At 43.2% G+C, this 27,503-nt stretch overlaps 2 protein-coding genes across 3 annotated transcripts in view; one reads left to right on the forward strand and one right to left on the reverse strand.

The window, feature by feature from the left end:
• LOC127045637 (uncharacterized) overlaps positions 1-27,503 on the reverse strand; it is a 946,950-nt gene that overhangs the window by 766,111 nt on the left and 153,336 nt on the right. Inside the window, exon 2 of one of the 2 annotated variants that reach the window (XM_050941910.1) lies at positions 15,512-16,983. The exons of the other annotated variant lie outside the window; for it this stretch is intronic. Within the exon in view, the coding sequence (XP_050797867.1) occupies positions 15,528-16,793 (1,266 nt within the window). The 5' untranslated portion in view covers positions 16,794-16,983 and the 3' untranslated portion in view covers positions 15,512-15,527. Of the gene's footprint in view, positions 1-15,511; positions 16,984-27,503 lie in introns of those variants that run through there. 2 annotated transcript variants of the gene reach the window in all.
• Positions 13,083-15,400, forward strand: LOC127045738 (uncharacterized). The gene is made up of 2 exons (XM_050942211.1): positions 13,083-13,640; positions 14,782-15,400. The coding sequence occupies exons 1-2, from the start codon at positions 13,265-13,267 to the stop codon at positions 15,363-15,365; spliced, it is 960 nt and encodes a 319-aa protein (XP_050798168.1). The 5' UTR covers positions 13,083-13,264; the 3' UTR covers positions 15,366-15,400.

Below are 27,503 nucleotides of genomic sequence, written 5' to 3' on the forward strand. Positions count from 1 at the left end.
CTCACAGGAGATGTCTCTCAAGTCGGTTTAGAGCAGCTACATTAGAGAGCTTGCATGGACACACCTGCACCATTGTAAATTCTCTAGTGTAGCCATGCCCTATATCTTTCTAGGTCATTGGTTGCTTAGTATTAATGTCCGGGCAATTGGATTTGTCATTGTCTTTTCAGAGGCTCCACTGATGTGGGGCCCAAGACCCAGACACGTAAGTGACACTCATATCTGTCTCTTCACCAAGCCTGAGAGCAAACAGCCTTTTTCCATCCCCTAGGTAACAATGCATCACATGGGGGAAACTGAGGCACACACAGTCTTCATCAAACATTACAAAAAATTCCCACTCCATCTCATTGGGAATGAACAGACAGGGCATATTATCACGTGATCCATCCATACTACAACAGTGGGATGATAGGAGTAATAATCAGAAGTCACAGCGCATCAGTTGTCCATTGACAAGTATTTTATAGGCATCACACCACAGGTGAGATTTCACCAGTTATTATGATCAGGATTCACCTTATGAATCCATACAAAATGTGAGTTGATGAAGTCAGCTTCTTTATGCCAACCATTTGACTCTATTTTTCCCCATCTTTGTATCCTGCTGGTCCACCATCTGCTCTCACATCCAATTTAATTTCCTGATAAGCTCTATATAAGTATCCTCCATTCTCTGGTTTCATGTCCCCTCTGCTGCTTTCCAGCACTCCTGCCCTCTTCTGCTATTTATATGCATGTGTTTTGTTCTATGCCTGCATGGTACAACATTTCTGAGCTCAGCCACTAGGCCTTCTCTGGTCATTAACCTTTCTGCCAGGTAGAGTGGGCAGCAACAAGGGCCCGGTTCATTACCTAGGGAGTCCTCTGAACAACACAAAACAGAACTGGTTAAAACCCCCACTCAGAAATCTGGGAAAACCTAACACCACCCATGGCACCAATTTGAACCCTGATCAGGGTGGCTCCAGGCACCAGCGCAGCCGAATCCGAGTTACTGCAGAACCGCCTCCAGTAAGGCACCATGACTGCTGTGCTTGAGGTGGCAAAAGACATAGAGCTGCCCCTGGCCTTGATATACTGAGGGAATGTCTTCACTACCGGCCGGATCGGTGGGTAGCAATCGATTTCTCGGGGATCAATATATCACGTCTCAGCTAGATGCGATATATCGATCCCTGAACGCGCTCCTGTCAACTCCGGAACTCCACCAACACGAATGGCAGTAGCGGAGTCGACATGGGGAGCCGCGGACGTCGATCCTGCGCCGTGAGGACGGTAGGTAACTTGATCTAAGATACTTCGACTTCGGCTACACTATTCACATAGTTGAAGTTGCATATCTTAGATTGATCCTTCCCCCAGTGTAGACCAGCCCACAGTCTGTGTATAACAAAAGAGAACTTTTATTAAAAGGGAAAGAGAAGCAAACATTAGTGTAACCCTTCTGCCAGGTGGAGCCAGCAGCAGCCAGAGCCGGGTTCAATATCTAGGGGTTCCTTTCCATTGATACAACACAGAACCAGCTTGAGTCCCCACCCAGTAACCTGGGAAAATTACACACCACCCCTGGGCAGCTCTGAGTATGAGTGTAAAAAAGAAACTTTTAATAAAAGGAGGGACATAACTCAGAGTTAATTTTGGAAAACACCACAAACAGGGTTCAGAAATATAAACCATGAGTAAAAGACCCACCCCCAAGTAGGCTCGGCATTGCTCTTTTCCCCTCAGGTTCTTAAGTTCAGCCATTCAAAAGTCCCTTTCACATGCCCGACCTTTCTCTGCACCCCACTCACACTTGCTGTCCTTGGCCAGTGCATCTGCAGAGTTCACCTCCCACCCTGGCTGGGGGGTAAAGAGGCATCTTACTCACCCAGCTGGCCAGCCACCTGCTCACTGCTCTTGCCGTGCCCCTCCACCAGCCACCCAGCTGACTGTTTGTTGCACCTCTCTGCCACCGCCCTGCTGGCTGCTCATCATGCCTATCGGAAGTTAGTCGAGTAAAACACATTACCTCGCCCACCTTGTCACTCTCTGGCTTGTCACTCTGAAGCCTGCAAGGTCTGAGCCAGTCTGAGGGGATGGACACAACTACAAGCAAAGCTGAGAGCTCTTTTTTTTGTTTAGAATATCACCAAGTTCAATTATCATTGGGATTCATGGTTCTTGTTACCGTCCAGTTTTTTAAAGTTCTTGGCTCTTTTAGGCTTTTTTATATTTTATGAATTACACCCGTATGAAAGCACAGGGTTTCACTTTGCATCATTATAAACCAGTAGTAAACTGAACATAATGTCATGTTGTATTAGCCAGCTATTGCCCTGCTATGGCAAATAGAGCCTCAGCTAGCTAAGTGAGATAAGAATGGACAGCCAGTCAAAATGCAGAATATTCCCAAAGTTTAAATCTGTTAGAAGTTTAAGTTCTTACTTTGCATTATTATGACCAAGATCAGAATGGGAAAAGACAAACTTGAATAATCCCCGCTGCAGTCTGGAGGTTTTGACTTTGTTGACCTCCTTAATTGTTACATGTCTGTGAAATGTGGAATAATTTGTTAGACCTGGTGTGTCTGCCTCCCATTTATGATGCTACTCTGCCTTTACATTAGATTCTAGGAGCTTCTTCAGACATGCAATTCTCAACTTCAGAGATAACGCTCTGTAGACTTGATGTATTTTTCCGTATAGACGTGTTTTATGAAAAAAAATGAGCTGAAAATATTTTCAACTGTCTGAAAGTAAATCTCTGTAGTGAAAACATAGTCTTTTCAAAATAAAATAAAACCAGGGATCATCTCAACCTAATTTTAAACAAGTTGAGTGTTTAAAAGTGTTTTCAAAAGTCCTGTGAAAAATTACTTCTTCCTGGATGAAGCCCATATTTTTTTCCCAAGTATACCGCACAGAATATTATGGGTGTGAAATACTTTTGCACAAGGAATAGTATCTTGCTCTGAGAAATCGTTTCAGTTTTCATGAGCTCAATGAGTAATGAGTTCTATTGCTTGCAGAGTAAGGTACTTTGCAGCGTAAGTGTCAGAATCTGGCCGTAAGCTATTAGCCAGCTCTAGTTTTCTTTAGTAAAAGTGGAATTTTTATTTTGTCCTAATTTTCAACAGTAGACAAAATGAGGTCAAAGGACAATAGTTGACCAAATTTCTTAACTGCAATACAGTTTGTATCACGTATCAACAACTCTCAGACTTGAAGATTTAGCATGGCACAGGTAGTAGGGTCAACTGCTTCCCTTGCGGCTCATCGTGGCCAATGGTGCCTTTGCAGTACCCTGCTAACAACTCTCCTCGTCAGGGCTCTCCCATTTCATTCCTACCAAACAGTCTCCAGCCCTTCTGTCCAGGCTTTTATTCCCTTTTCATTCTCTTAATACAAGAGCTCACCCACAATTGGAAACAACAACAGAACAATTGCCCTGCAGGTCTTAGGCTCTGTCCTCAGGGGTTACTTTTCCACGACGCTCTGAGTCTCAGCAACTCTTCACTGCAGCTTCCTGCTGCTCTTATAGTGAACTCATCTGATTCAAACTAGGTGTGGCTCTTTCATAATCAGGGTTGGCTAGCCTTTCAGGGCAAGCCACCCTGTTGTCTACATGTAAAACTCAAAAGTACCTACTCCCTCGTAGCTGTAGTTGTAGTGCACAGGTGAAGAATACAGGTCACACTATCATCACTCCAGGGGCCAGAACCGTGCTGGAGAGAACCCTGAAGGATGCCATCTGCTGCCAATACATGGAAAACCTGAAATGGAAGCCAGACCGTGGCAAGGCCTTTGAGGTGATGCACAACTGGGATGCAAGCAAACACTTCCTTCCTGGGAGCAGCTTCACTCAATTTGCCGATTGGAGGTTCATCTGCAGTGCCCAGCTCAACTGCGTCCCACTGAACGTAGTGGTCACCATAGGAATCGAGACAAGTGATGCAGGAAGTGCGGCTATGCCAATAAGATGCTACCCCACATCCTGTGTAGCTGTATCATAAACCTAGTCCCAGATTTGGACCTTAGCATCCAAAATATGGGGGTTAGCATGAAAACCTCCAAGCTTAGTTACCAGCTTGGACCTGGTAAAGCTGCCACCTCCCAAAATATTAGAGTGTTTTGGGGCACTCTGGTCCCCCCAAAAACCTTCCCTGGGGACCCCAAGACCCAAATCCCTTGAGTCTCACAACAAAGGGAAATAAACCTTTTCCCTTCCCCCCTCCAGGTGTTCCTGGAGAGATACACAGAAGCAAACTCCGTGAATCTACATAGAGGGAGTCCACCCTCTCTATTTCCAGTCCTGGAAACACTAGCACTTCCCTCTTTACCCAGAGGGAATGCAAAGTCAGGCTAGTAAATCTAACACACACAGATTTCCCCCTGACTTCTTCCTCCCACCAGTTCCCTGGTGAGTTGCAGACTCAATTCCCTGGAGTTCCCCACTAAAGAAAAACTCCAACAGGTCTTAAAAGAAAGCTTTATATAAAAAGAAAGAAAAATACATAAAAAATGGTCTCTCTGTATTAAGGTGACAAATACAGGGTCATTTGCTTAACACAATATTGAATAAACAGCCTTATTCAAAAAGAATACAATTCAAAGCACTCCAGCAACTATAGACATGTAAATACAAAAGAAAAAAACAATAACCCTTATTGTTTTTATGAACTCTGTACTCACAACTTGGAAACAGAAGATTAGAAAGCAGGAAATAGAAATCCTCTCATAGCTGAGAGAGCATACAGGCAGAAGACCCCAGAACAAAGGACTCACATACAAAAAAAACCCTCCACCCAGATTTGAAAAAGTCTTGTTTCCTGATTGGTCCTCTGATCAGGTGTTTAGATTACTTCTTTCCAGGTGTAAGAGACATTAACCCTTAGCTATCTGTTTATGACACGCCCCCCAAATTGCAGACAGTGGGGAAGCTCACTGGCGGCGATTTCCTTCTAGAACTTTAAAATAAACAGATTAATACAACACATGCACCTTTACATATAACACTAAGTGTATAACTAACAGACTTCTACATTTTAAGAACACTTTTTAACTACTGGATTCTGGGAAACTCTCACGGGAGAGTGCATCAGCTACTTTGTTAGAAGCTCCTGAGATGTGCTGAATTTTAAAATCAAAATCTTGGAGAGCTAAACTCCAACGAAGAAGTTTCTTGTTGTTCCCCTTGGCAGTATGAAGCCACTTTAGCGCAGCATGGTCAGTTTGTAGCTGGAACCGCCGTCCCCAAACATATGGGCGTAGCTTTTCCAGGGCGTACACAATGGCATAGCATTCCTTTTCACTGACTGACCAGTGACTTTCCCTTTCAGACAGTTTCTTGCTGAGAAACACGACAGGATGGAAGTTGTGATCTGTTGCTTCCTGCATGAGAACTGCTCCTATACCATGCTCAGATGCATCCGTGGTTACTAGGAATGGCTTGTCAAAATCCGGGGCCCTGAGTACAGGGTCAGACATGAGCGTCGCCTTAAGTTGGGTAAAGGCCTTTTGACACTCATCAGTTCACTTAACTGCATTTGGCTGGGTTTTTTTGGTCAGGTCGGTCAGTGGGGCAGGGATTGGGCTGTAGTGTGGTACAAATCGCCTGTAGTACCCGGCCAAGCCTAAGAAGGATTGGACCTGTTTCTTTGACCTTGGGACAGGCCACTTTTGGATAGCATCCACCTTGGCCTGTAGGGGGTTTATGGTTCCTTGACCCACCTGATGCCCCAGGTAAGTCACTCTGTTTTGGCCTATTTGACACTTTTTGGCCTTAACAGTTAGTCCGGCCTGCCTGATGCGCTCAAAGACCTTTTCCAGGTGTAGTAGGTGTTCGGGCCAGGAGTCTGAAAAAATGGCCACATCATCGAGGTAGGCAACTGCAAAATTTTCCAGTCCTGCTAGTAGACCATCTACCAGCCTCTGGAAGGTGGCGGGTGCATTTCGAAGGCCGAAAGGAAGGACATTAAATTCATACACCCCCGCATGGGTGACGAATGCTGACCGCTCCTTGGCAGGTTCATCTAGCGGTACTTGCCAGTACCCCTGGTTAAGTCTATTGTAGAGATGAACTGGGCCCGTCCCAACTTTTCCAATAGCTCATCGGTGCGTGACATTGGATAGTTGTCCGGACGAGTTACCGCATTTAGCTTACGGTAGTCCACACAAAAGCATATTTCCCCATCTGGTTTGGGTACCAGAACCACTGGAGATGCCCATGCACTGGAAGATGAGCGGATTATACCCATCTGTAGCATGTTCTGGATCTCCCGTTCTATAGCAGCTTGGGCGTGAGGAGACACCCGGTAGGGTGGGGTTCTAATGGGGTGAGCATTACCTGTGTTAATGGAGTGGTATGTCCGTTCAGTCCGTCCTGGGGTGGCTGAGAACAATGGGGTGAAGCTAGTGCACAGCTCCTTGATTTGTCGCCGCTGCAGACGTTCCAGGGTGGTTGAGAGGTTCACCTCTCCCACGCCACCGTCTTTTTTCCCGTCGTAGTAGACACCTTCAGGCCACTCAGCATCATCTCCCTGGACTGTAAACTGACAAACCTGTAAGTCTCTGGAATAGAAAGGCTTGAGAGAATTAACATGGTACACTCTGGGCTTTAGTGAGGAATTGGGAAATGCTATGAGGTAGTTCACAGTTCCCAGGCGCTCTTGGACCATGAATGGCCCTTCCCATGATGCTTCCATCTTATGGGCCTGTTGCGCCTTCAAGACCATAACCTGGTCTCTTACCTTGAAGGAACGTTTTCTGGCATGTCTGTCATACCAGGCCTTTTGCTCTTCCTGAGCACCCTTTAGGTTTTCTTTAGCAAGGGCTAAAGAGTGTCGGAGGGTGCTTTGTAGGTTGCTTACAAATTCCAGAATGTTAGTTCCTGGAGAAGACGTAAACCCCTCCCACCGCTGCCACCATATCATAAACCTAGTCCCAAATTTGGACCTTAGCGTCCAAAATATGGGGGTTAGCATGAAAACCTCCAAGCTTAGTTACCAGCTTGGACCTGGTAAAGCTGCCACCACCCAAAAAATTAGAGTGTTTTGGGGCACTCTGGTCCCCCCCAAAAACCTTCCCTGGGGACCCCAAGACCCAAATCCCTTGAGTCTCACAACAAAGGGAAATAAACCTTTTCCCTTCCCCCCTCCAGGTGTTCCTGGAGAGATACACAGAAGCAAACTCCATGAATCTACATAGAGGGAGTCCACCCTCTCTATTTCCAGTCCTGGAAACACTAGCACTTCCCTCTTTACCCAGAGGGAATGCAAAGTCAGGCTAGTAAATCTAACACACACAGATTTCCCCCTAACTTCTTCCTCCCACCAGTTCCCTGGTGAGTTGCAGACTCAATTCCCTGGAGTTCCCCACTAAAGAAAAACTCCAACAGGTTTTAAAAGAAAGCTTTATATAAAAAGAAAGAAAAATATATAAGAAATGGTCTCTCTGTATTAAGGGTCATTTGCTTAACACAATATTGAATAAACAGCCTTATTCAAAAAGAATACAATTCAAAGCACTCCAGCAACTATAGACATGTAAATACAAAAGAAAAAAACAATAACCCTTATTGTTTTTATGAACTCTGTACTCACAACTTGGAAACAGAAGATTAGAAAGCAGGAAATAGAAATCCTCCCATAGCTGAGAGAGCATACAGGCAGAAGACCCCAGAACAAAGGACTCACACACAAAAAAAACCCTCCACCCAGATTTGAAAAAGTCTTGTTTCCTGATTGGTCCTCTGGTCAGGTGTTCAGATTACTTCTTTCCAGGTGTAAGAGACATTAACCCTTAGCTATCTGTTTATGACAAGCTGCAAACCCAATTTGAGAGATTAGCAGTTGTGACACAGTGCATCCAAGATCGCCTGGCCAGAGCCATCCCGCCATCCATGGGAAAGGTTGCCGTAAACTCCGTTATCCCCAGAACCAACAGCCAACTGCAACTGGACATTGTCATCATCAACAAGGACCAGAAGAAGATCATCATGGTGGATGTCACAGTGTCATTTGAGAACAGGACTCCGGCCTTCCAGTATGCCTGAGCTCAAAAGGTAGAGAAATATGCCCCTCTGGCCAAAACCTTCAGAGCAAAGGGTTAACCACATCCAGACATACACACTGATCATCAGAGTCTTAGGCACATGGGACCCCAGTAATGAGCGAGTACTGAGAGAATGCGGAATCGGTCAACGCTACGCTCGGCTGATGTGGCAACTCATGGTGTCAGACGCTATCAGGTGGTTGAGGGACATCTATATAGAACACACCACTGGACATCAGCAATACCAGGAGGGATACTTTCCTCATGGGTTGCATTTTCTAACTGGACAACCAACGTAATTCTCAATTACTGAGGGACAATCTCCACACATTGATATATTTTGCTTTCCACAACCAAATCTCCATACAACTGAGTATTCGGATTCTAATATCTAAACTGTATTGTTACGTCTATTCACCTAAATTTGGGTTATTGCTGATTATGTACTCTATGTATCATTTGACTTTTAAAAACAAACTTTGTATTTGTGGATAACCTAAGCACTATACCCAGATGTACAGAAACTCATTTTCCAACCTATGTATTATATATATTTTTTAACATTAGCTTTAATAAAATTTTTAAATATGTAGTTATAAGGGATTCTTACCACCTGACCTGATTGTGGCCCAGTGATACACCGGATGCAGTTGGAGTCTGCTGTGGTAGAGGAATTAAGAGCTGTATACTCAGGTTTTACAAAGTACACTGTAACAAATAAGTTTCATGCCAGCAACATGCTCGCCACCTTACAGCACACACAATATGGATGGTTCTGCCCCAAAGTGGAATGCACACAAAGCTGCTGTAACTTTTGTTGGTGAGGACAGTGTGATGTTGCACCCCAAAAGGCTTTATGGAAATCTGGTTATGAACGTATATATGACATAACTGGAATATGTTTTGTGCTACATATGCCATATAACATATCTATTCCTCCTATTTGTATGCATACCTCATTTTTGTGCTCGAAGTTATGAATATTGGCTGTGTACTTGCTAGATTTCTAAGTAGCCTTAGTAAAGCATTTGGTCAGCTTCTTGAGAAAGGAATGTGCAAGCTAAGTACCCAATCAAGATGCACTTAATGGACAATGGATCTTGAAACACCAATCCACATAAGAAGTCTACTTGAGAAAGTTCAAGGCAGCATGTGAACCATGGCTGCTACCTGTAAGTTCTGAGTTGTGCATGGATATGTGACTTGCCCATGTGACTTCAAAACTTCATCTTGTAGCTGAACTTTGCATAGGAGGGAGGAGGGGGTCTCCACCCACAAGAGAAAGTCTATTTAAACCCCTGCGAGACCCCTCCATTTTGTCTTCAGCTGGCTCAAGAGATAGCCTCTCCACCCCCAAAGGATACCTGAAAGAAACAGGAACAGAGGACAGTAACCAAAGCGGGTGTGAGTGATTGCTGGACCCAGACTAGAAGGAGACTAGTCTGTAAAAGAAAACTTACTGAAACTCCTCTGAGAGTGAGGTTTTTATCTGTATTCAGTTTTCTTACTGTATTAGGCATAGACTTGCGGGTTTTATTTTATTTTACTTGGTAATTTACTTTGTTCTGTCTGTTGCTATTTGGAGCCACTGCATCCTACTTTCTGTATTTAATAAAAAAAACTTTTTACTTATTATTTAACCCAGAGTATGTATTAATGCCTGAGGGAGGGGGCAAACAGCTGTGCATATCTCTCTATCAGTATTATAGAGGGTGAACAATTTATGAGTTTACCCTGTATAAGCTTTATACAGGGTAAAATGGATTTATTTGGGGTTTGGACCCCATTGGCAGTTGGGCATCTAGTGTTCAAGACAGGAACACTTCTGTTAGTTGCTTTCAATTAAGCTTACAGCTGTTAGGGGACATGGTTCAGAACTGGGTCTTGGTTTGCAGCAGGTTAGGGGGTCTGGCTCAAACCAGGTAGGGCACTGAAGTCCCAAGCTGCCAGGGCAGAAAAGCAGGGGCAGAAGTAGTCTTGGCACATCAGTTGGCAGCCCCAAGGGGTTTCTGTGATCCAGCCTGTCACATACGGTGTCCTAGGGACTGTTCTGCTGACTGTGGATTGGGGAACGGTATTGCACATTGACCTAGCCACAGTCGCACCCTCATGATATCTTGTCCCCAGCCAGCACATGGACACACTCTCTTCTAAGCTGAGCATGTTATATTTACTAAGCTACTCAGTCTTCTAGAATTTTTTTCCTCCTTAAACATTATCAGGATTGTTTAGACAATAGTTCTCCATTAAAATAAAGAGCTTGATGTTCTCTCACTCTTCCCAACATCTGCCAAGTCACAACTGCTTGTGTGCTATTTCAGATTGAATTTGTATTTCAACATTGCCAATTCTGATGTGCTTTTGCCTTCTGAAACTAGCAATGTAATAATAAGTATCCACCTCCTGGTATTTATTATTAATAGGAAGATAATAAAGTGGGTGATTAAGCAGTCGCTGGTTATTCCTGTGATCCCCAGACTGGCCCCCTAAATAACATGTCACGGAAGTGATAAATTCTTAATGAGTCATCAGCTAGATGTGGAATTGTGAGGCTTGGCAGAGTTCAGATTCTATTTATCATAAAACAAAGGGAGGTGGGAGAAGGAGAGACAAAACACAAGATCTAGAGGTAGATCCTCTGCTGGTGTAAACCATTATAGCTCCATTGGACCTATGACAGTTTACACCAGCTAAAGGCAGACATGTCAAGTCTCACTCGGCATGAGATTCACTCATTGCATACTATCTCAGTCTTGCACCAATTCCCAACCTTATTTCACTCATTTATAAAGATTTAAAATATTTTTACTCAGGCGCTGCAAGAGACAGCTATACATCCAGGGCCTCAGGCCCAGGGCTTAGAGCTTGGAGAGCTGCTTTCCAAGCTTGTGTACTGTGGTAACCGTGGAGACTACAGGCCTGCATTCTTAGCAGGTGTGACGGGAAAGAGGAGGCTATGTATGTGTGGGGGAGAGGAGGTTGTGTGTGAGTACTTGACCCAAAAAAACAGCAGAACTTGATCAAAAGTTTGCAGGTTCTGCAAAATACAGTTAAAAACTTAAACCAGGCTGGACAAATTCGTGTCCTCAGCGATCTCCAACCATCCAGGTTTTTGTTCCAATCAGCAAACAGTTGTTTTTATTAAAATCCACTGTATATAGAATATCACAGAGTTGGAAGGGACCTTAGGGGGTCATTTAGTCTAACCCCCTTCTCAGAGCAAGACCAATCCCCAGACCCCTAAATGGCCCCTTCAAGGATTGAACTCACAATGCTGGGTTTAGCAGGTTAAGGCTCAAACTACTGAGCTATCCCTCCTCTTCTCACATACCCTATACTTTGGTATGAATCAGGACATTTAAGTGTTTCATATGCAATATTAAGCAGTGTACGTTTTAAAATAAACTACTAAGTGCTAGTTGGATTAAAATCCTGGACTATTGGCTGTCGCCAAGGACCAAAGATGAGAGTCCCTGACTTGAGCAATGACCTAACCCACCACCTGAAAAGTCTCACCCTTTGGCCTTGAATCTCACTCTTGAGGGCTGTAAATCTTACTCTTAAGGACAGCCAACCTTTGGCATCACTCTAAAGATCGGTCTTCTAACATTTAGTGTAGCAGCCAAAAATTATTCTAAAATGATTAATTTTTCCCAATTCAGCTCCTATGTGACACATCTGCATTAATTCAGGGGATGCCAATTTTAGGATTTCTTCACTTCTTAATCAGCTCCTCTACATGGAGGTAAGGATTTAAGGAAAAGAGTGTCCAGGCCCTCTGGATCTGCTTAGACAAGCTTGTCCTGATTAATTCAAAACTATTCTTGTTCTGATAATCCTCTCGTTTCAAAGCCTTTTTGTAGTTCTTCCATATCTTTTGTCCTCATGCAAAAGAGCAACTTTCAGGTATGTATGTTTAACTTTTTTCTTTCTTTTTCAAGATCCTATAGGAATTGGGAGCTGTGAAATATGCTATCTTTTCTCTGTCTATCTCTGTGTTCCTCCTGCCATTAATAATTCATTATGGAAAAAAAAAACTATAAAGCCCTTGTAAGACAGAGGAGTGACAGCACATCCAGAAGAAAGACCACAGGTCAAGTTCAGATCTGCTGTAAGCGGCTTCAACACCATTGAACTACTTCAAGATTATTCATAACAACAAGGAGAAATGTCAACTAGGCAATAACAGATCCTTCTCCAACCTTCAATTAACCTTTTTTCTTAAGCATTTAACATGTAAAGTAACACAAATGAATATATTGAGAAAGTAATAAACAGCGAATAGCTGTCTGAGGTTAGACCTTCACCTACATAGCATCTTATTTCTTCGAACTAGGTTTTGATTATTTATTTAAATTTTACTCTTAAACAGAGCTGTGTGGAGGACAGTTCTATTTTGTGAAGGATTTTGAAGTTTTGAAATTTGGTTTCACTCCAAATCAGAGAAAAGACTGAATTATGAAATTCTCAGTGAAGGAAAATTCAGAAAAAAAATGTTTTGGGTTGTTGAAAACATTTCATTTTGATTGTATGTTATAGTGTATTAGAGCATAGAATACAAAACAAAAATATTTGAAAAGTTTAATTCAAAAAATGAATTTATTTCTTTAAAATAAAATGCTAGGGAAATATACGAAATTTCAAAAAGCATTAAGACTTCAATGGAACTGCTTATTCTAATGGAATATGGGCTTGTCTACACTACAGAGTTGCAGCGCTGGTGAGGGGGTTACAGCGCTGCAACTTAGGATGTGTACACACCTGTACGGCACTACCAGCGCTGCAACTCCCTGTTTGCAGCGCTGGCCGTACACCCGGTCGAGCCTCGGGTGTAGAGGATCCAGCGCTGGATCACCAGCGCTGGTCATCAGGTGTAGACACTCAGCAGCGTTTCTGTTGACCTCCGTGGCATAAGCAGGTATCCCAGCATACCTGAAGAAGCCTCTCTGGTAATCAAGCAAACTCCACTGCCCTGTGCTCACCTGACCCTTCCTTTAAATGCCCCGGGAATTTTAAAAATCCCCTTCCTGTTTGCTCAGCCAGGTGTGGAGTGCAATTAATCTATCAATCACTCAGCGACCATGCCTCCACGCACCAAATGAGCCCCAGCATGGACCAGTGCAGAGCTGCAGGACCTCATTAGTGTTTGGGGAGAGGAGGCTGTGCAAACACAGCTGCGCTCCAGAAGGAGAAATTATGATACGTATGGGCAGATATCGCAGTCCTTGATGAGAAGGGGCCATGAACGGGACGCCTTGCAGTGCAGGGTAAAAATTAAAGAGCTGAGGAGTGCGTACTGCAAAGCCCGTGAGGGAAATCGCCGCTCAGGAGCTGCCCCCACAACCTGCCGGTTTTACAAGGAGCTGGATGCCATACTTGGGTGTGACCCCACTGCAAATCCTAGGAGCACGATGGAGAGTTCAGAGCAGGGAGAAGTGGGGGATGTTGTAGAGGACGGAGACAGTGAGTCTACTGGCGTGGAGGGAGACACCCCGGAGTCCCAGGACACATGCAGCCAGGAGCTCTTCTCAAGCCTGGAGGAGGCTAGCCAGTCGCAGCAGCTGGAAGCTGATGTTGAGGAGGAAGCTGAGGATCGTGCTCGTGGTAAGTAGATTTCAATGTTTTGGGAGAGGAGGATTTTGGTTATGGCTGCCTGCATGCATGCCTAAACGTGGAATAGCCCATTGATTTGATCTATAACGTCTCTGTAATCTGCCTCGGTAATCTCTTGAAATGTTGCTGCAAGAGCGTTTGCAATTTGCTTTCTCAAATTGATCGGGAGAGCCACCGTGGTCCCTGTCCCGGTCAGGCTAACTCGTCCGATCCATTGTGCAGCGAGGGGTGGGGGGACCATGGCTGCACACAGGCAAGCTGCATAGGGGCCAGGGCGGTATCCACATTCCTGTAGAAGACCCTCCCTCTCTTCCCAGGTAACACGCAGCAATGATATGTCTGGCAGTAGGAAACCCTGTTGAGAGTTTAGGGATAATTGAGTGCAGGGCGCCAGATTCGCGGTTCCCCAGCCCATGGCACTCTGTTTTTACCCCCCCCTTCCCAGCACGTAGGCAGCCACGCGGTGTGCTCCGGTGTTCCCCGACCCCCCCTCCAAGCAGGTATCATTCCCCGCGGTGTGCTCTGGTGTTCCCCGACCCCCCCCTCCAAGCAGGCATCCAGCCCCGCGGTGTGCTCCCGTGTTTCCCACCCCCCCCAGCACGTAGGCAGCCACGCGGTGTGCTCCGGTGTTCCCCGACCCCCCCTCCAAGCAGGTATCCTTCCCCAAGGTGTGCTCTGGTGTTCCCCGACCCCCCCTCCAAGCAGGCATCCAGCCCCGCGGTGTGCTCCCGTGTTTCCCACCCCCCCCAGCACGTAGGCAGCCACGCAGTGTGCTCCGGTGTTCCCCGACCCCCCCTCCAAGCAGGCATCCAGCCCCGCGGTGTGCTCAGGTGTTCCCCGTCCCCCACTCCAAGCAGGCATCCTGCCCCGCGGTGTGCTCTGGTGTTCCCCAACCACCCTCTGAGCAGACATCCAGCACCGCGTTCCCCCCCCCATCAATTCCCACTCCCAAGGGGAAATCGGGGCAAAACCACTCACCCCATTGCTCGCCATGACTTAGCTTGCCTGCCCTCCCTGTGTTATGTGAGGTATATGAGAAGGATGCTACCAAAAGTCTAAAAAGTCCTTCAAACTGTGATAATAAACAATGATGCCTCTGTGTATTACATGGTTCTATCTCTCTGTTTTCTAGGGACCTTGACTACTGCAGCCGTATCACCGGCCTCACGTAGGTTGCAGAACTTGAGACGGAATCCTAGGAAATCAAAAGAGGAATTGATCAAGTCTGTAATGAGCCACTACAACAGAGAAAGTAGAAAGACAGAGGAATGGAGAGAGAAGACCTATGAATGGAGAAGCAGTGTACATGAGTGGAGAAAGACTGTACATGAATGGAGAAAGAGTGTACATGAATGGAGGCAAACAGAAAGCAGGAGAAAGGAATTGTCTGCCAAAAAAACCACAAAGCAGATGATAAGCCTCCTGTCTCGCCAAACTGAGTCTTTCGAGTCTCTTGTAGCCATGCAGACAAATATGTACCGTGATAACCCACAGCCCTCCCAAAGCCCTCTTCCTTGTTCCCCAGTCTTTCCACAAAACAACTTTCTCCAGCAGCCAGTTCCGTATTATCCCCAGCTGCCCCCAACACCTATAAGATCACCTACCAGCCCTGATAACTATAATTCTTACCCTGTTCACTCCACCCCCATTATTCTGCAGCATAGTAATCCTGAAGTGCAGCAGATAGTGAATATTGATCAAAATAGGACATATTAAAACCTGTAAATGTACAGTCCACCACCCCTACCCCCTTGCCTTGTTATGTACTGTATGTTGAATAAAGTTTTTTTTCTATTTCTTTCACTACGTTTTATTGTTGCTGGAAGTGGTAAATATTACACAGCAAGGTAAAGCAGAGCACATCAAATGCATCAAACATTACTGTTGGCTCTCAGCATCAAATTGCTCCCTTAAAGCATCCCTAATCCTTGAAGCCCTTTCCTGGGCCTCCCTATTAGCCCTGCTCTCTGGCTGAGCAAACTCATCCTCCAGGCGTCGAACCTCGGAGGTCCATTCCTCACTGAATCTTTCACCCTTCCCTTCACAAATATTATGGAGGGTGCAGCACGCGGATATAACAGCGGTGATGCTGCTTTCCACCAAATCTAGCTTCCCATAAAGACAGCGCCAGCGAGCTTTCAAACGGCCAAAAGCACACTCCACAGTCATTCTGCACCGGCTCAGCCTGTAGTTGAACCGGTCCTTGCTCCTGTCATGCTTCCCTGTATATGGTTTCATGAGCCATGGCATTAAGGGGTAAGCGGGGTCTCCAAGGATCGCAGTGGGCATTTCGACGTCCCCTACTGTGATCTTGCGGTCTGGGAAAAAAGTCCCGGCCCTCAGCCTCCTGAACAGGGCATTGTTCCAAAATATGCGTGCATCGTGCACCTTTCCAGGCCATCCTGAGTAAATGTCAGTGAAACGCCCACGGTGATCCACAAGCGCTTGCAGAACCACGGAGAAATACCCCTTGCGATTAACATACTCTGATGCCAGGTGGGGTGGTGACAGAATAGGAATATGCGTCCCATCTATTGCCCCTCCACAGTTAGGGAACCCCATTTCTGCAAAGCCATCTACAATGTCCTGCACGTTCCCAAGAGTCATGGTTCTTCTTAGCAGGGTGCGATTAACGGCCCTGCAAACGTGCATCAGCACCATTCCAACGGTCGACTTTCCCACTCCAAACTGGTTCGCCACCGATCTGAAGCAGTCTGGAGTTGCCAGCTTCCAGATTGCAATAGCCACCTGCTTCTCCACAGGCAGGGCAGCTCTAAATCTCGTGTCCCTGCACCGCAGGGTAGGGGCGAGCTCAGCACACAGTGCCATGAAAGTGGCTTTTCTCATCCGAAAGTTCTGCAGCCACTGCTCGTCATTCCAGGATTGCAGGACGATTTGATCCCACCACTGAGTGCTGGTTTCCCGAGCCCAAACGCGCCGGTCCACGGAGCTGAGCACGTCTGTTACTGCCACAAGCAATTTACTGTCTTCACAGTGAGGCGATTCAATATCATAGTCTGAATCCTCACTGTCACTGTCACTCTCACTGTCGCTCTCATTTTGCAGCTGAAGGAATAGCTCCACTGCCAAGCGCGATGTGCTGGCAACATTCATCAATAAGGTCGTCAGCTGCTCAGGATCCATTTATAAAAAAAATCGCAGAAAAAGCGCTGTACAATCACAATGCTGCCACACTGCTCGGAATGTGTAGCAAAGCACCACGGGGCGTTGGAACAGGAAGCGGAAAGACACTCACACTTCCTTCCCCTTCCCACAAGCCACAGCGCCGAAATGGGATGAGGTGCTCTGTGGGATAGCTGCCCACAATGCACCACTCCCAACAGCGCTGCAGTGTGGCCACATCTAACACCACTTGCAGCGGTGGTTGCTGTAAGTGTGGCCACTCTGCAGCGCTGGCCCTATACAGCTGTACTAACACAGCTGTAACAACCAGCGCTGCAAAACTGTAGGTGTAGACATACCCTATGGTTCCATTGCAGTTTCTCTGACCAGTTTTACTTTAATATTTTTTCTACATACTGTTAAAAATGTTGTTTTAAGCATGATGTTGCCTCTCCATGATCCAAACAATCTATCTAAGGCAGGGATCTCAAAGTCCCAGTCTATGGGCCATCTGCAGCCTGAGAACCTCCCCACGCTGCTGGCAATGTCTGCGGCAGGCACCGCCCCCCCCGCAACTCCCATTGGCTGGGGGAGAGGGACAGAGACACTATCATTAGTTGCTGGGCAGAGTCAGCCGTGGAGGCAGGGCACTTTTTTTCCACAATGAATATAAACACGTCAAAATACTGAGCACAGCTATCTGATGCACACCTTGCTGCAGTCCTGAAGGTTTCAGTGCTCAGTCACTGAGGCCAAGCATCAACAAACTGACAGAACTGAAGCATTGCCAGGTGTCTAGCAAACACTAAAAACTCTCTGGCAGGTGAAGAATTGTGTAAAGTTGCATGACAGTTTTATTATTTCTAAGAAATTCAAAATAAAAAATACAATATAAACATTTTCTTTTCTGAACACCATCTTCAGTAATGTTATTGGCCCGCTGGGAGGATTTGAAGACTGGCACTAAGGTAAATTCAGTTTGAGACCCCTAATCTAAAGTACTTATATGGGCTGTATTGCTATACTATCCACAACTATGAGTTAAGGCCATTATCCCCATTTCACAGAGGGGGAACTAAGGCACAGATGCATTAAGTAACCTGCCTAAGGGAATACAGGAAGTCTGTTGGAGATCTGGGAATTGAGCTCAGGGTTCCTGAATTCCCAGTTAACCAACCACTGGACCATCACTTGTGAGTAAAGTAAATTGACCTTACTGAACATAGCCATCACAAACGTGTTAACAAGAATATCCACTCGAAAGAACTTAGTACTTACTTCTCTCCTCAGATTATACTTTTTCACATTGCAGGTGCTTCAGCTAAGAGCAGAAACTAATCTGGTCTTGATCCATTGTGATAAAGAGCAGATGGTATGTACTGGTAAATTCACCCTTTTGTTTACTGTCCCTCCTTTCCTCCAATTATTCCTGGTTGTTTAGAACACACATGGTTTTGGAAAGTGATACATATGTGTCATAAACAGATAGTTAAGGGTTAATGTGTCTTTTACCTGTAAAGGGTTAACAAAAAGGGAACCAAACACCTGACCAGAGGACCAATCAGGAGACAAGATACTTTCAAATCTCGGTGGAGGGAAGCCTTTGTTTGTGTTTTTTGGGTTTGGTTTTGTTCTCTCTGGGCTCTGAGAGTGACCACACGTACCTACAGGCTCTTTAATCTTCTATTCCAATTTTGTGAGTTCAAAAGTAGAAAGGCGGTATTGTCTTTTTATTTGTTTTCCTTAATTTGCAAATGTGTAGTTCGCTGGAAGTATTTTAAATTGTATTTTGCTGTGGGGGGAGGCTTCTTTCTAGTTTCTATAAGCTGACAGACCCTGTAACTTTTACCATCTAAATTACAGAGATAACTTTTACCTTTTTTCTTTCTTTTTATTAAAAGTTTTGCTTTAAGACCTGTCTGATTTTTTCCCCTTGTTGAGGCTCAAGGGAACTGAGTCTGTACTCACCAGGGAATTGGTGGGGAGAAGGGAAAGGTGAATTTCCTCTTTGTTTTAGATTCACAGAGTTTGAATCTGTATTGCCTCTGGGTGAAGGGAAAAGAGGAGGGAGGGGGAAGGTATCATTCCTCTCCGTGTGGTGATTCAAGAAGTTTGAATCACAGTGATCTCCTAGTGTACCCAGGGCAGAAAGGAGCTGGGAGGAAGGGAAGAGGGAGAAGGAAAATGGTTTATTCCCCTTTGTTGTGAGACTCAAGGAATTTGGGTCTTGGGGGTCCCCAGGGAAGGTTTTGGGGGAGACCAGTTTATCAGGCACTCTACTCTAAGTCCTGATTGTTGGCAGCACTTCAGGATCTAAGCTGGTAATTAAGCTTAGGGGAATTCACGCTAGTACCCATATTTTGGACGCTAAGGTTCAGAATTGGGAATTATACTATGACATGGTAGGCAGTGGTGGGATAAAGTAGAATCCAAAAGCCAGTAAGATTATTATTTTTCTTTTTTCTCTGCTAGCTGCTTATAAGCAGAGGGTTTTTAAAACTACAGCCAAAATTTTTTTTTCCTTGCTCCTTTCTGGTTGTGCAGAGGCTGCCACAGGGCAAAGACATTAAGGTTTAACAAGGGTGTTTTGTTAAACAAAGCAGGCTTAAGTGAGCAGCAACAGACTCTAGCAGAACATATTTGCAAATGAAAGGGTTTTTTTTTCCTTTTTACCTTACTGTGAGTAACAAGGGGAAAAAATCAGACAGGTCTTAAAGCAAAACTTTTAATAAAAAGAAAGAAAAAAGGTAAAAGTTATCTCTGTAATTTAGATGGTAAAAGTTACAGGGTCTGTCGGCTTATAGAAATTGGAGAAACAGCCTCCTCTAGCAGAAATACAATTTAAAATACTTTCAGCCAAATACACATTTGCAAATAAAGAAAAAACAAATAAAAAGACAATACCGTCTTTCTACCTTTGTACTTACAAAATCGGAATAGAAGATTAGAGAGCTTGTAGGTACGTGTGGTCACTCTCAGAGCCCAGAGAGAACAAAGCAAAACCCAAAAAACACAAACAAAAGCTTCCCTCCACCGAGATTTGAAAGTATCTTGTCTCCTGATTGGTCCCCTGGTCAGGTGTTTGGTTCCCTGTTTGTTAACCCTTTACAAGTAAAAGACACATTAACCCTTAACTATCTGTTTATGACAATATGTAACATACCTATGCATGTCTATGTCTGCTGATGGGTTCAAGAAAGACATTGCCTTATAATTTATGAATAAAGATGAGATGGTTCAATTTCTTTTAATAAAATGCAACTTTCTGAACACATGAGAACAGTAAGTAGTTATTGTTCCTTGGGAACAGAGCTGATCAGTTCCATGAATTACAAATGTGCACTTCCTGGGTCCAATGTCCTGCGGCGTGTCTTAAGAAATAGCTCAATATTTTCTACCACTCTGATAAATCAGTCTATCGGAAAAGGGTACATCTTGATTCAGTAGTTATTATTCAGGGGCATTGAGTCATTTGGTTTGTTGAAGAGCTTTGTTTTACATTTTGTAGCTCAAAGATCCATGTCTTTAAAGTTCTCAGGGATATCAGCCTTGGGAAATATGCTTGCAGCTTCTTGCATGCTAGGCAATGACTTGAAACTCTCCTGCTGAATTTCTAGTCCACTGGTGAAATGAGCATCTTTGATGTTCATCTAGCTTTTTCTTGGTAAAAGGTGTGAGACAGTGTAAAGAGCTGATATTTAGTTGTTTAAAGTATCAGGGGGGTAGCCATGTTAGTCTGGATCTGTAAAAGCAGCAAAGAGTCCTGTGGCACCTTATAGACAACTAGACTAGTTGTTTAAAGGAAATTATTGGTCAGATGGTTCTCAGGTGGTCACTTCATAGCTCTGATAGCAAGTGTTCTGTGAAAAAAATGGGCTGATTTTGGTATTTTTTTAAAACTATATACATATATTATATGTGTGTGTTAAGTATTCTGCAGGAAAGTGCTTATGTAGAAGTGTTAGGGAGATTCTGCAGTTGTTCTTAGATCATGTTTTAAGCCAAATTGTTATCAAGAGACTATATTATGATTTTTCCTTGGAAAATGAAAGGTGTCAACTACAGAATTACTAAACATTCTGTCTGAATTTATAGTTAGCTCAGACACTCTGTTTCCTTCCCCAGACCTGAAGAAGAGCTCTGTGTAGGTCAAAAGTTTGTACAATCCACGAACAGACATTGGTCCAGTAAAAGATATTATCTCAGCTACCTTGTCCCTAAACATTAAGAGATGGCATCCTCTGGTATCCCCTGCTAACTGATCTGTGTTTATTTAAAAAAAAATTTTTAAGTGGCTACTTATTGGTAAAAGATCCAACTTTTTGATGAGATTTATCTCAGTTGATTTGCATGTGAGTAAAAAGTAAATAATAGCTTGTAGCATGGCTACAGGCATGTATTTTTGGCAGTTCCCAAACCTGGGTGAATTCACAAAATCTATGCAGTGAATATTTTTTTAAATTTCTATATGAATTCACTTTGACCATATTTGCAACCCTTTAACAAACAAATAGGCTAGCAGAAATGTTAGTTGACACAGTGAATTTTAGGACATAATGTGGAATATTCATGGAAAATGAAATGTAAATACATAACCCATGAAAATTCATAGCAAGTAGAAGAGTTACTCAAAAAAACATACCATGTGACCTGTGTGTCCAATCAAAGTAGCTCAATTTTTGAATATCAAACACTCAAAAAGAACTGTTAGCTAATGTACCAGAAATTATTTGGTGAAGAGTTTGTTATTCAAACTAAAAACACACAATCTCTCTCTGTTTGTATGTAGATAATGTACTAAAAAGGTAAAATGCATTTGACACTTCAAAATATTCATTAAGATCCTTCTAAAGGATGCCATCTGGCAGCTGCTGCACAAAATCATTCTGACAAAACTACCACATGTGGGTGGCAACTCTTTACTAACAAATAAAATTAGCAACCAAAAGCTGTTTAGTGACCACTAAGCTTGCAGCAGAAAACACTCCATCCACCCAAAACCTTATAAGAATGGAAATAAGAAGTTAAGGGGGAAGAGTCATACATTCCTTTCTACCTTTATAGTCCTGCAAAGCTTTGATAATGAATTCCAAGGTTCCATTTCCATCTCCAACAGACACTGAAAAAACATTTCTTACTCGTGCTCTATCAAACTTGTGCTCTACTGCAAAACTTCAGGAGTGTATTAGTTGGATGTATTCATTGATCACAGGATGATTATTCATCAATATGATGCGGCTGTGAAAAATCAAATGCAATCCTATGATGTGCAGATGAGGTATTTCTGGTTGATAGAGGAGCATTAATACCAATGTGTGAGGCACTGGTAAGACCTCATTTGGAATACACCCCTACCTAGATATAATGCTGTCCTCAGGAGCCAAAAAATCTTACCGCGTTATAGGCAAAACCGTGTTATATCGAACTTGATTTGATCCTCTGGAGTGTGCAGCTCTGCCCCCCCCGGAGTGCTGCTTTACCGTATTATATCCAAATTTGTGTTATATTGGGTGGCATTATATCAGGGTAGAGGTGTACTGTGTACACTTTGGTCACCCCTTCAAGAAATATGAATTTAAAACGGGCCAGGTGCAGAGAAGTGCTACAAAGATAATCAGGGGATGTAGAGCCTATCTTCCAAGACGAGAATGAACGAGCATGGTTTGATTAGCCTAGCAAAATGAAGAATGAGAGAGGACACTATTGCTTTCTATGAATATATCCAGAGGATAAACAACACGGAGTGAGAAGAGCTAGTTAAGCTAAAGAACAAAAGTTGTCATAAGAACAAATCAGTATAAATTGGCCATGAGTGAATTTACCTTGGAATGTAGCAGGATTCTAACCATCAGAGGAGTGAGGTTCAGGAACAGCTTACCAATAGGAGTAGTGAGAGCAAGAAACTTATCAAACTGCATCTTAAAGTCAGATAAATGTATGAATAGGATTATATGATGGGGTTCCTGGTGATATCAGGAGACTAGACTAGCTGATTGAGGAGGTCCCTTCCCTAAATTCTTATGAGTGACCTCATAGTTATACTTGTAGATCTGTTCATATCATTGATATAAATGCCTATCTTTGCTTTCTGTCCATTTGGGACCCTTATTCTGCCTTAACACCACCAAGGTCACTGTTAAGGTTTTGCGTTAGAGTGCAAATGCTAATTTCCTAGTTGTTTATTCAGCCAGAGGAGGATTGACACCTGCTTTCCCAGTGTGTTGCATTACTATCTATTAGTTAACAGTAGAAGATTGGGAATCCTGGAGTCTATCCCTGACTGGGGGAGAGAAGTGTTGCCTATGGTGGTTAAAACTAACAGTAGCCCTGTCATAAACATACAGCTAAGAGTAGCATAACATCCCTCTTTACCCTGTAAGGGGTTAAGAAGCTCAGGTAACCTAGCTGACATCTGACCAAAAGGACCAATAAGGGGACAAGATACTTTCAAATCATGGGGGGAGGGGCGAGGGGAAAGGCTTTGTCTGTTTGTTCTGTGTGCTTGTTGGAGACAGATCAAGAAAGCAAGCAATCCAACTCCATTAGTATTAGTAAATACTAGCGAAAGAATGTGTTAGCTTACTTTTATTTTGGCTTGTGATTTCCTTTAGGAGGAGGGAGGTTTATCCTGGGTTTTGTACTTTAAGGTTTTGCCTAGAGGAGAGATGTTCTTGAGTCTATGTTCTTGAGTCTTTTGTTATTCTGTAAAGTACTTACCATCCCGATTTTACAGAGGTAATTCCTTTACCTTTTCTTTAATTAAAATTCTTCTTTTAAGAACTGGATTGATTTTTCATTGTTTTAAGTTCCAAGGTTTTGGGTTCTGTGTTCACCTGTACCAACTGGTGAGGGGATTATTCTCAAGCCTCCCCAGGAAAGGGGGTTTATGGGTTTGGGGGATTATTCTCAAGCCTGCCCAGGAAAAGGGGTGTGGGGGATTAGGGAGATATTTGTGGAAGGTAAGGCTCCAAGTGGCCCTCCCTAAATGTTTGTTTAAATCACTTGGTGGTGGTAGCATTACTTAATCCAAGGTATAAGAAAGAATTTGTGCCTTCGGAAGTTTTTAACCTCAGCTGGTAGAAATATGCTTAGGGGGTCTTCATGCGGGTCCCCACATCTGTACCCTAAAGTTCAGAGTGGGGAGGGAACTCTGACAAGTCCAAAGTGGCTTAGTTACTCTGAAAGGCATGTGCTATAGTGGCTAACATTAGGGTTTGTCATATTAGAGTCTTGAGTTCTGGGCCTGCAGTGACCTTGTGTGTAAGCTAGCTAGTTTTAAAAAATCAGGGTAGTGTTCAGTAGCTCTTCCTTAACTGTTTTCTGCATTGGGATTTATGAATTTACTTAATAATAGGAGTAGTAAATTACATTATGTTACAAGGAAGGATTTGAACTTGAGGTCCTCCTTTTTCCTAAATCAGGAAAATTACCTCTAGGCTATAGGAAGAAAACTTTTCTTTTTCTTTTCTTTCTCCTTTATCTCATCTATATGTTTATTTTTTGTTCTAAGAAGTGAATGACACCCTTCATACTGCAATAGATTTTTCATCAAATTAAAATTCAGCAGGTGCCACTTAGAGCACACATTTCCCATTATGGCTGAGCATTATCGAATACTCTATAGATCAATACTACCAATGTATAACTGATATTCTAGGAATCCGCATATAAGGGATTATAATATTGCCAAAAGACAAATCCCAGAGTGTGTTAGATTTCTTGCAAAAGGGATACAAGGAATAGTGAGACAATCTAGTGAGAAAAAAATGCTCAAAGGAGTGAGTTTTAAGCTCTTCTTATTTTCTCTGTATCAATTAATTTTTTTACCATGAAAAATTCACATAGTGCTCAAAGTTTATATTCAGTGAGGTGACTTTTGCCATTTCAGTGAGATTTTTCTTTAAAATTGAAGGCTTAAAGTTCTTGTGAAAAGTGAGTTCTGTAATGCAACCTTTAGCTGCATCATAATAATGCATTTATCTCTGTTAATCAAAAACAAAGGACAAACAAGCAGGCTCTTCACCAGTGGCAGAGCTGTGAGTCAGGAGGCCTTCCCCTGACAGGTGGCCAGTCCACCTCCCTACATTATTCAACTAGAGTCTAATTCACCAAACACTTAAACCATCTCAACTGTTCTGAACTTACTTTTTTGTTAGAAACCTATCCAGAGTAAAATAAATAAATAATATGTATGTACGCACGTCGGCACAAAGCATACCATATCAACTCAAGAATTAAAAAAGATGAGACTTATGACAGTGTTCATTAGTTTAATTCATGCGCTTTGAACATTTTAATGTGGGATTTTCAAAAGCATCCAGCCTTGGTCTAACTCTGCTCACATTCTAGCCAATAGGCTTGGGATTGTTAAAGGAGCCTACGGGTATGTCTACATTGTAGCTGGGAGTGAGCCTCCCAACCCAGGTAGACAGACTCCCATTAGCTCACCTTGAGCTAGCATGTTAAAAATAGCAATATGGACATTATGGCTTGGACAGCAACTCTCAACCTGCTCAGTCCCCTGACTCTGGGCTTGGGGAGGTGTGTTTGTGGGGGTTACCCCAAGTATCTACTGGAGCTGCAAATCCACACTGCTAGTTTTAGTGTTAACTTGAGCCAAGCTAGTGGAAATCTGTCTACCCAGGCTGGGAGTCTTGCTCCCGACCTACAGTGTGGATGTACCCTATCGAAGTTGGGAACTATTGACTTTTAGTAGGAGTTGGGCAGTCTAATTCCCCTAGGCCTCTTTGAAAATATTAGCCTGGAAGATTTATCAACAACTTCAGTCAGAGCAAAAGTAGGCCAGTCTGAGCACTCTTAAATATCCCACCTATAAGGCACAATATAAGTTCAAACTACGCAAGTAGTACCATAGATTTTAATGGAACTGCTGGTGAAGTAAGACTACTTAATATAAAGATGGTGGACTTAGCCCTTAACAATTTAGAAATACTTAATAATGCTATATGATTAATCATGTTTATTACAGTAGTGCCTAAGCACCAATGAAGAATAGAACCCCATTGTGCTAAGTCTTGTACACAGAGTAATGTCATGTTTGTGCCACAATTTTGAGGGGGGGAGTTGGGTTTAGTTAGGAGGTGATCAACTATATGAATGAAAAGTGAAGGGAGAGGGGACACAGAGGAGAAATAGGATAAGGGAGACAGGGTAAAGGAAAAGAGGGAAAGTTTTATGCTCCATTCCCTACCATTCAAACATTCCCTACTTTTTTTGCACCACTTTATTTTCTTCAAAAGATTCTGGTCTTGATTCTTTCATTACCTTCTGCCTTTGGTAGTCATTTATGGCCATCCAAACAAGAGTAGAATAGCAGCATTTTACATCCACTTTCCACTAGAAATGTCTGCACAAGGTGATGGGAGAGTCAGGTAGCTTCTATCACGAGTTTGATGTTCTCATTGAATTGCAGAATATCATTTTTTTATGAAAAATATTTGCTCTGATTGGAAAGAGATTACATAGCAGTTTTGGTATTCAGTATAGCTCAGATGTCTGAAGACAGAACAGCTGTTTTCTGATATCACTAGCCATTTGAAATCTGTTATACTGGTTGATCAAAGCAAGAACAGATTGACTGATGGCCTACTTGACCAAAAATGTAAGTCAATGTCACTGTTGAAATAAACACTTTTATTTTTACTGTTGAAAATAGATTTATTTATTTCAGCTTTTGAAGCAATTATTTCAACAATAGGGAAAATAAATACCACTTACATGGCAAACGTAACCCTGCATGATTTCTTTATAGAGTCTCAAAACCGTACAATACTTATTCACAACAAAGAAAATTAGAAATAGTGCCCGAACATTAATGCAGAAGGATTTTGAAAAAATATAAATAAAAAAGGGCTCCTGATATACCATTCTCAGTATCCGTATAATGGAATCAGTAAGTTATCGTCTTATTTTATTCAGAGACAGATGCATACTGTGGTACTGGACGTATAACAACATTGAAGATGGCATCTTTCAATTCAAATATGAAACCAAGTTTCCATCTGTCTATTTCTGGTCTTTTTGTTCATATGCAAGTTTACAGGTCTCATGATTAAGAACATTAGTCGATCAATTTTTATTTAGGAAGTACTTTCCATGCAAGATACATCACAAACCTCCAGAGAATGAAACCTGGGGAACAAAATATTAATGAGAGATGAAGCAGTAAAAGAGCATTAGGCAGCATATGGAAATACTGAAACGCTTTGCTGAAGAGAGTGGCCTTTCAGTTTGATATAAACACATGGAGAGATGTGACAGGCAGAACTTGAGGGGACAGTGGCAATCTCAGGTACATCTGTAGATAAGACTGGTCATTTTCACCAACAGAACATAGGCATAGATCTCTCTCTCTCTCTCTCTCTCTGTCTCTCTCTCTTTCTCTTTTCTGCAGAAAAAAACATGAAGGAATGAAGGTTACAAGACTGATAAGATATGTCTATGGATGTTGTGGCTCTGGTGGAGCCTTAGGCTAGCCTGACTCCATCATGGCTTCAGCTTGCCTGAGTCTTTGCTGCAGCTACAATGTCCACACTGCTATTTTTAGAACACCAGCTTGAACAAAGCTAGAGCAACTTTGTTTACCCATTGCTGGAAGGATCTCTTCCAGCTGCCATGTAGATGTACTCGTAGTGACTCAAGCATTATAGAGACCTGATCCTAGGAGGTGCAGCACCCTCAACACCAATTGGAAAGAGATTCTATTAATAT

The sequence above is a fragment of the Gopherus flavomarginatus genome, chromosome 1 (assembly GCF_025201925.1).
Source record: "Gopherus flavomarginatus isolate rGopFla2 chromosome 1, rGopFla2.mat.asm, whole genome shotgun sequence".
NCBI classification, from domain to species: Eukaryota; Metazoa; Chordata; order Testudines; family Testudinidae; genus Gopherus; species Gopherus flavomarginatus.

Excerpts from the sequence above, each read along its gene's own strand:
- LOC127045738 (XM_050942211.1), top strand. The coding sequence starts at position 13,265 with ATGAGAAGGGGCCATGAACGGGACGCCTTGCAGTGCAGGGTAAAAATT. Across the intron at positions 13,641-14,781 it reads AGCTGAGGATCGTGCTCGTG|GGACCTTGACTACTGCAGCC; the intron begins GTAAGTAGATTT and ends TCTGTTTTCTAG.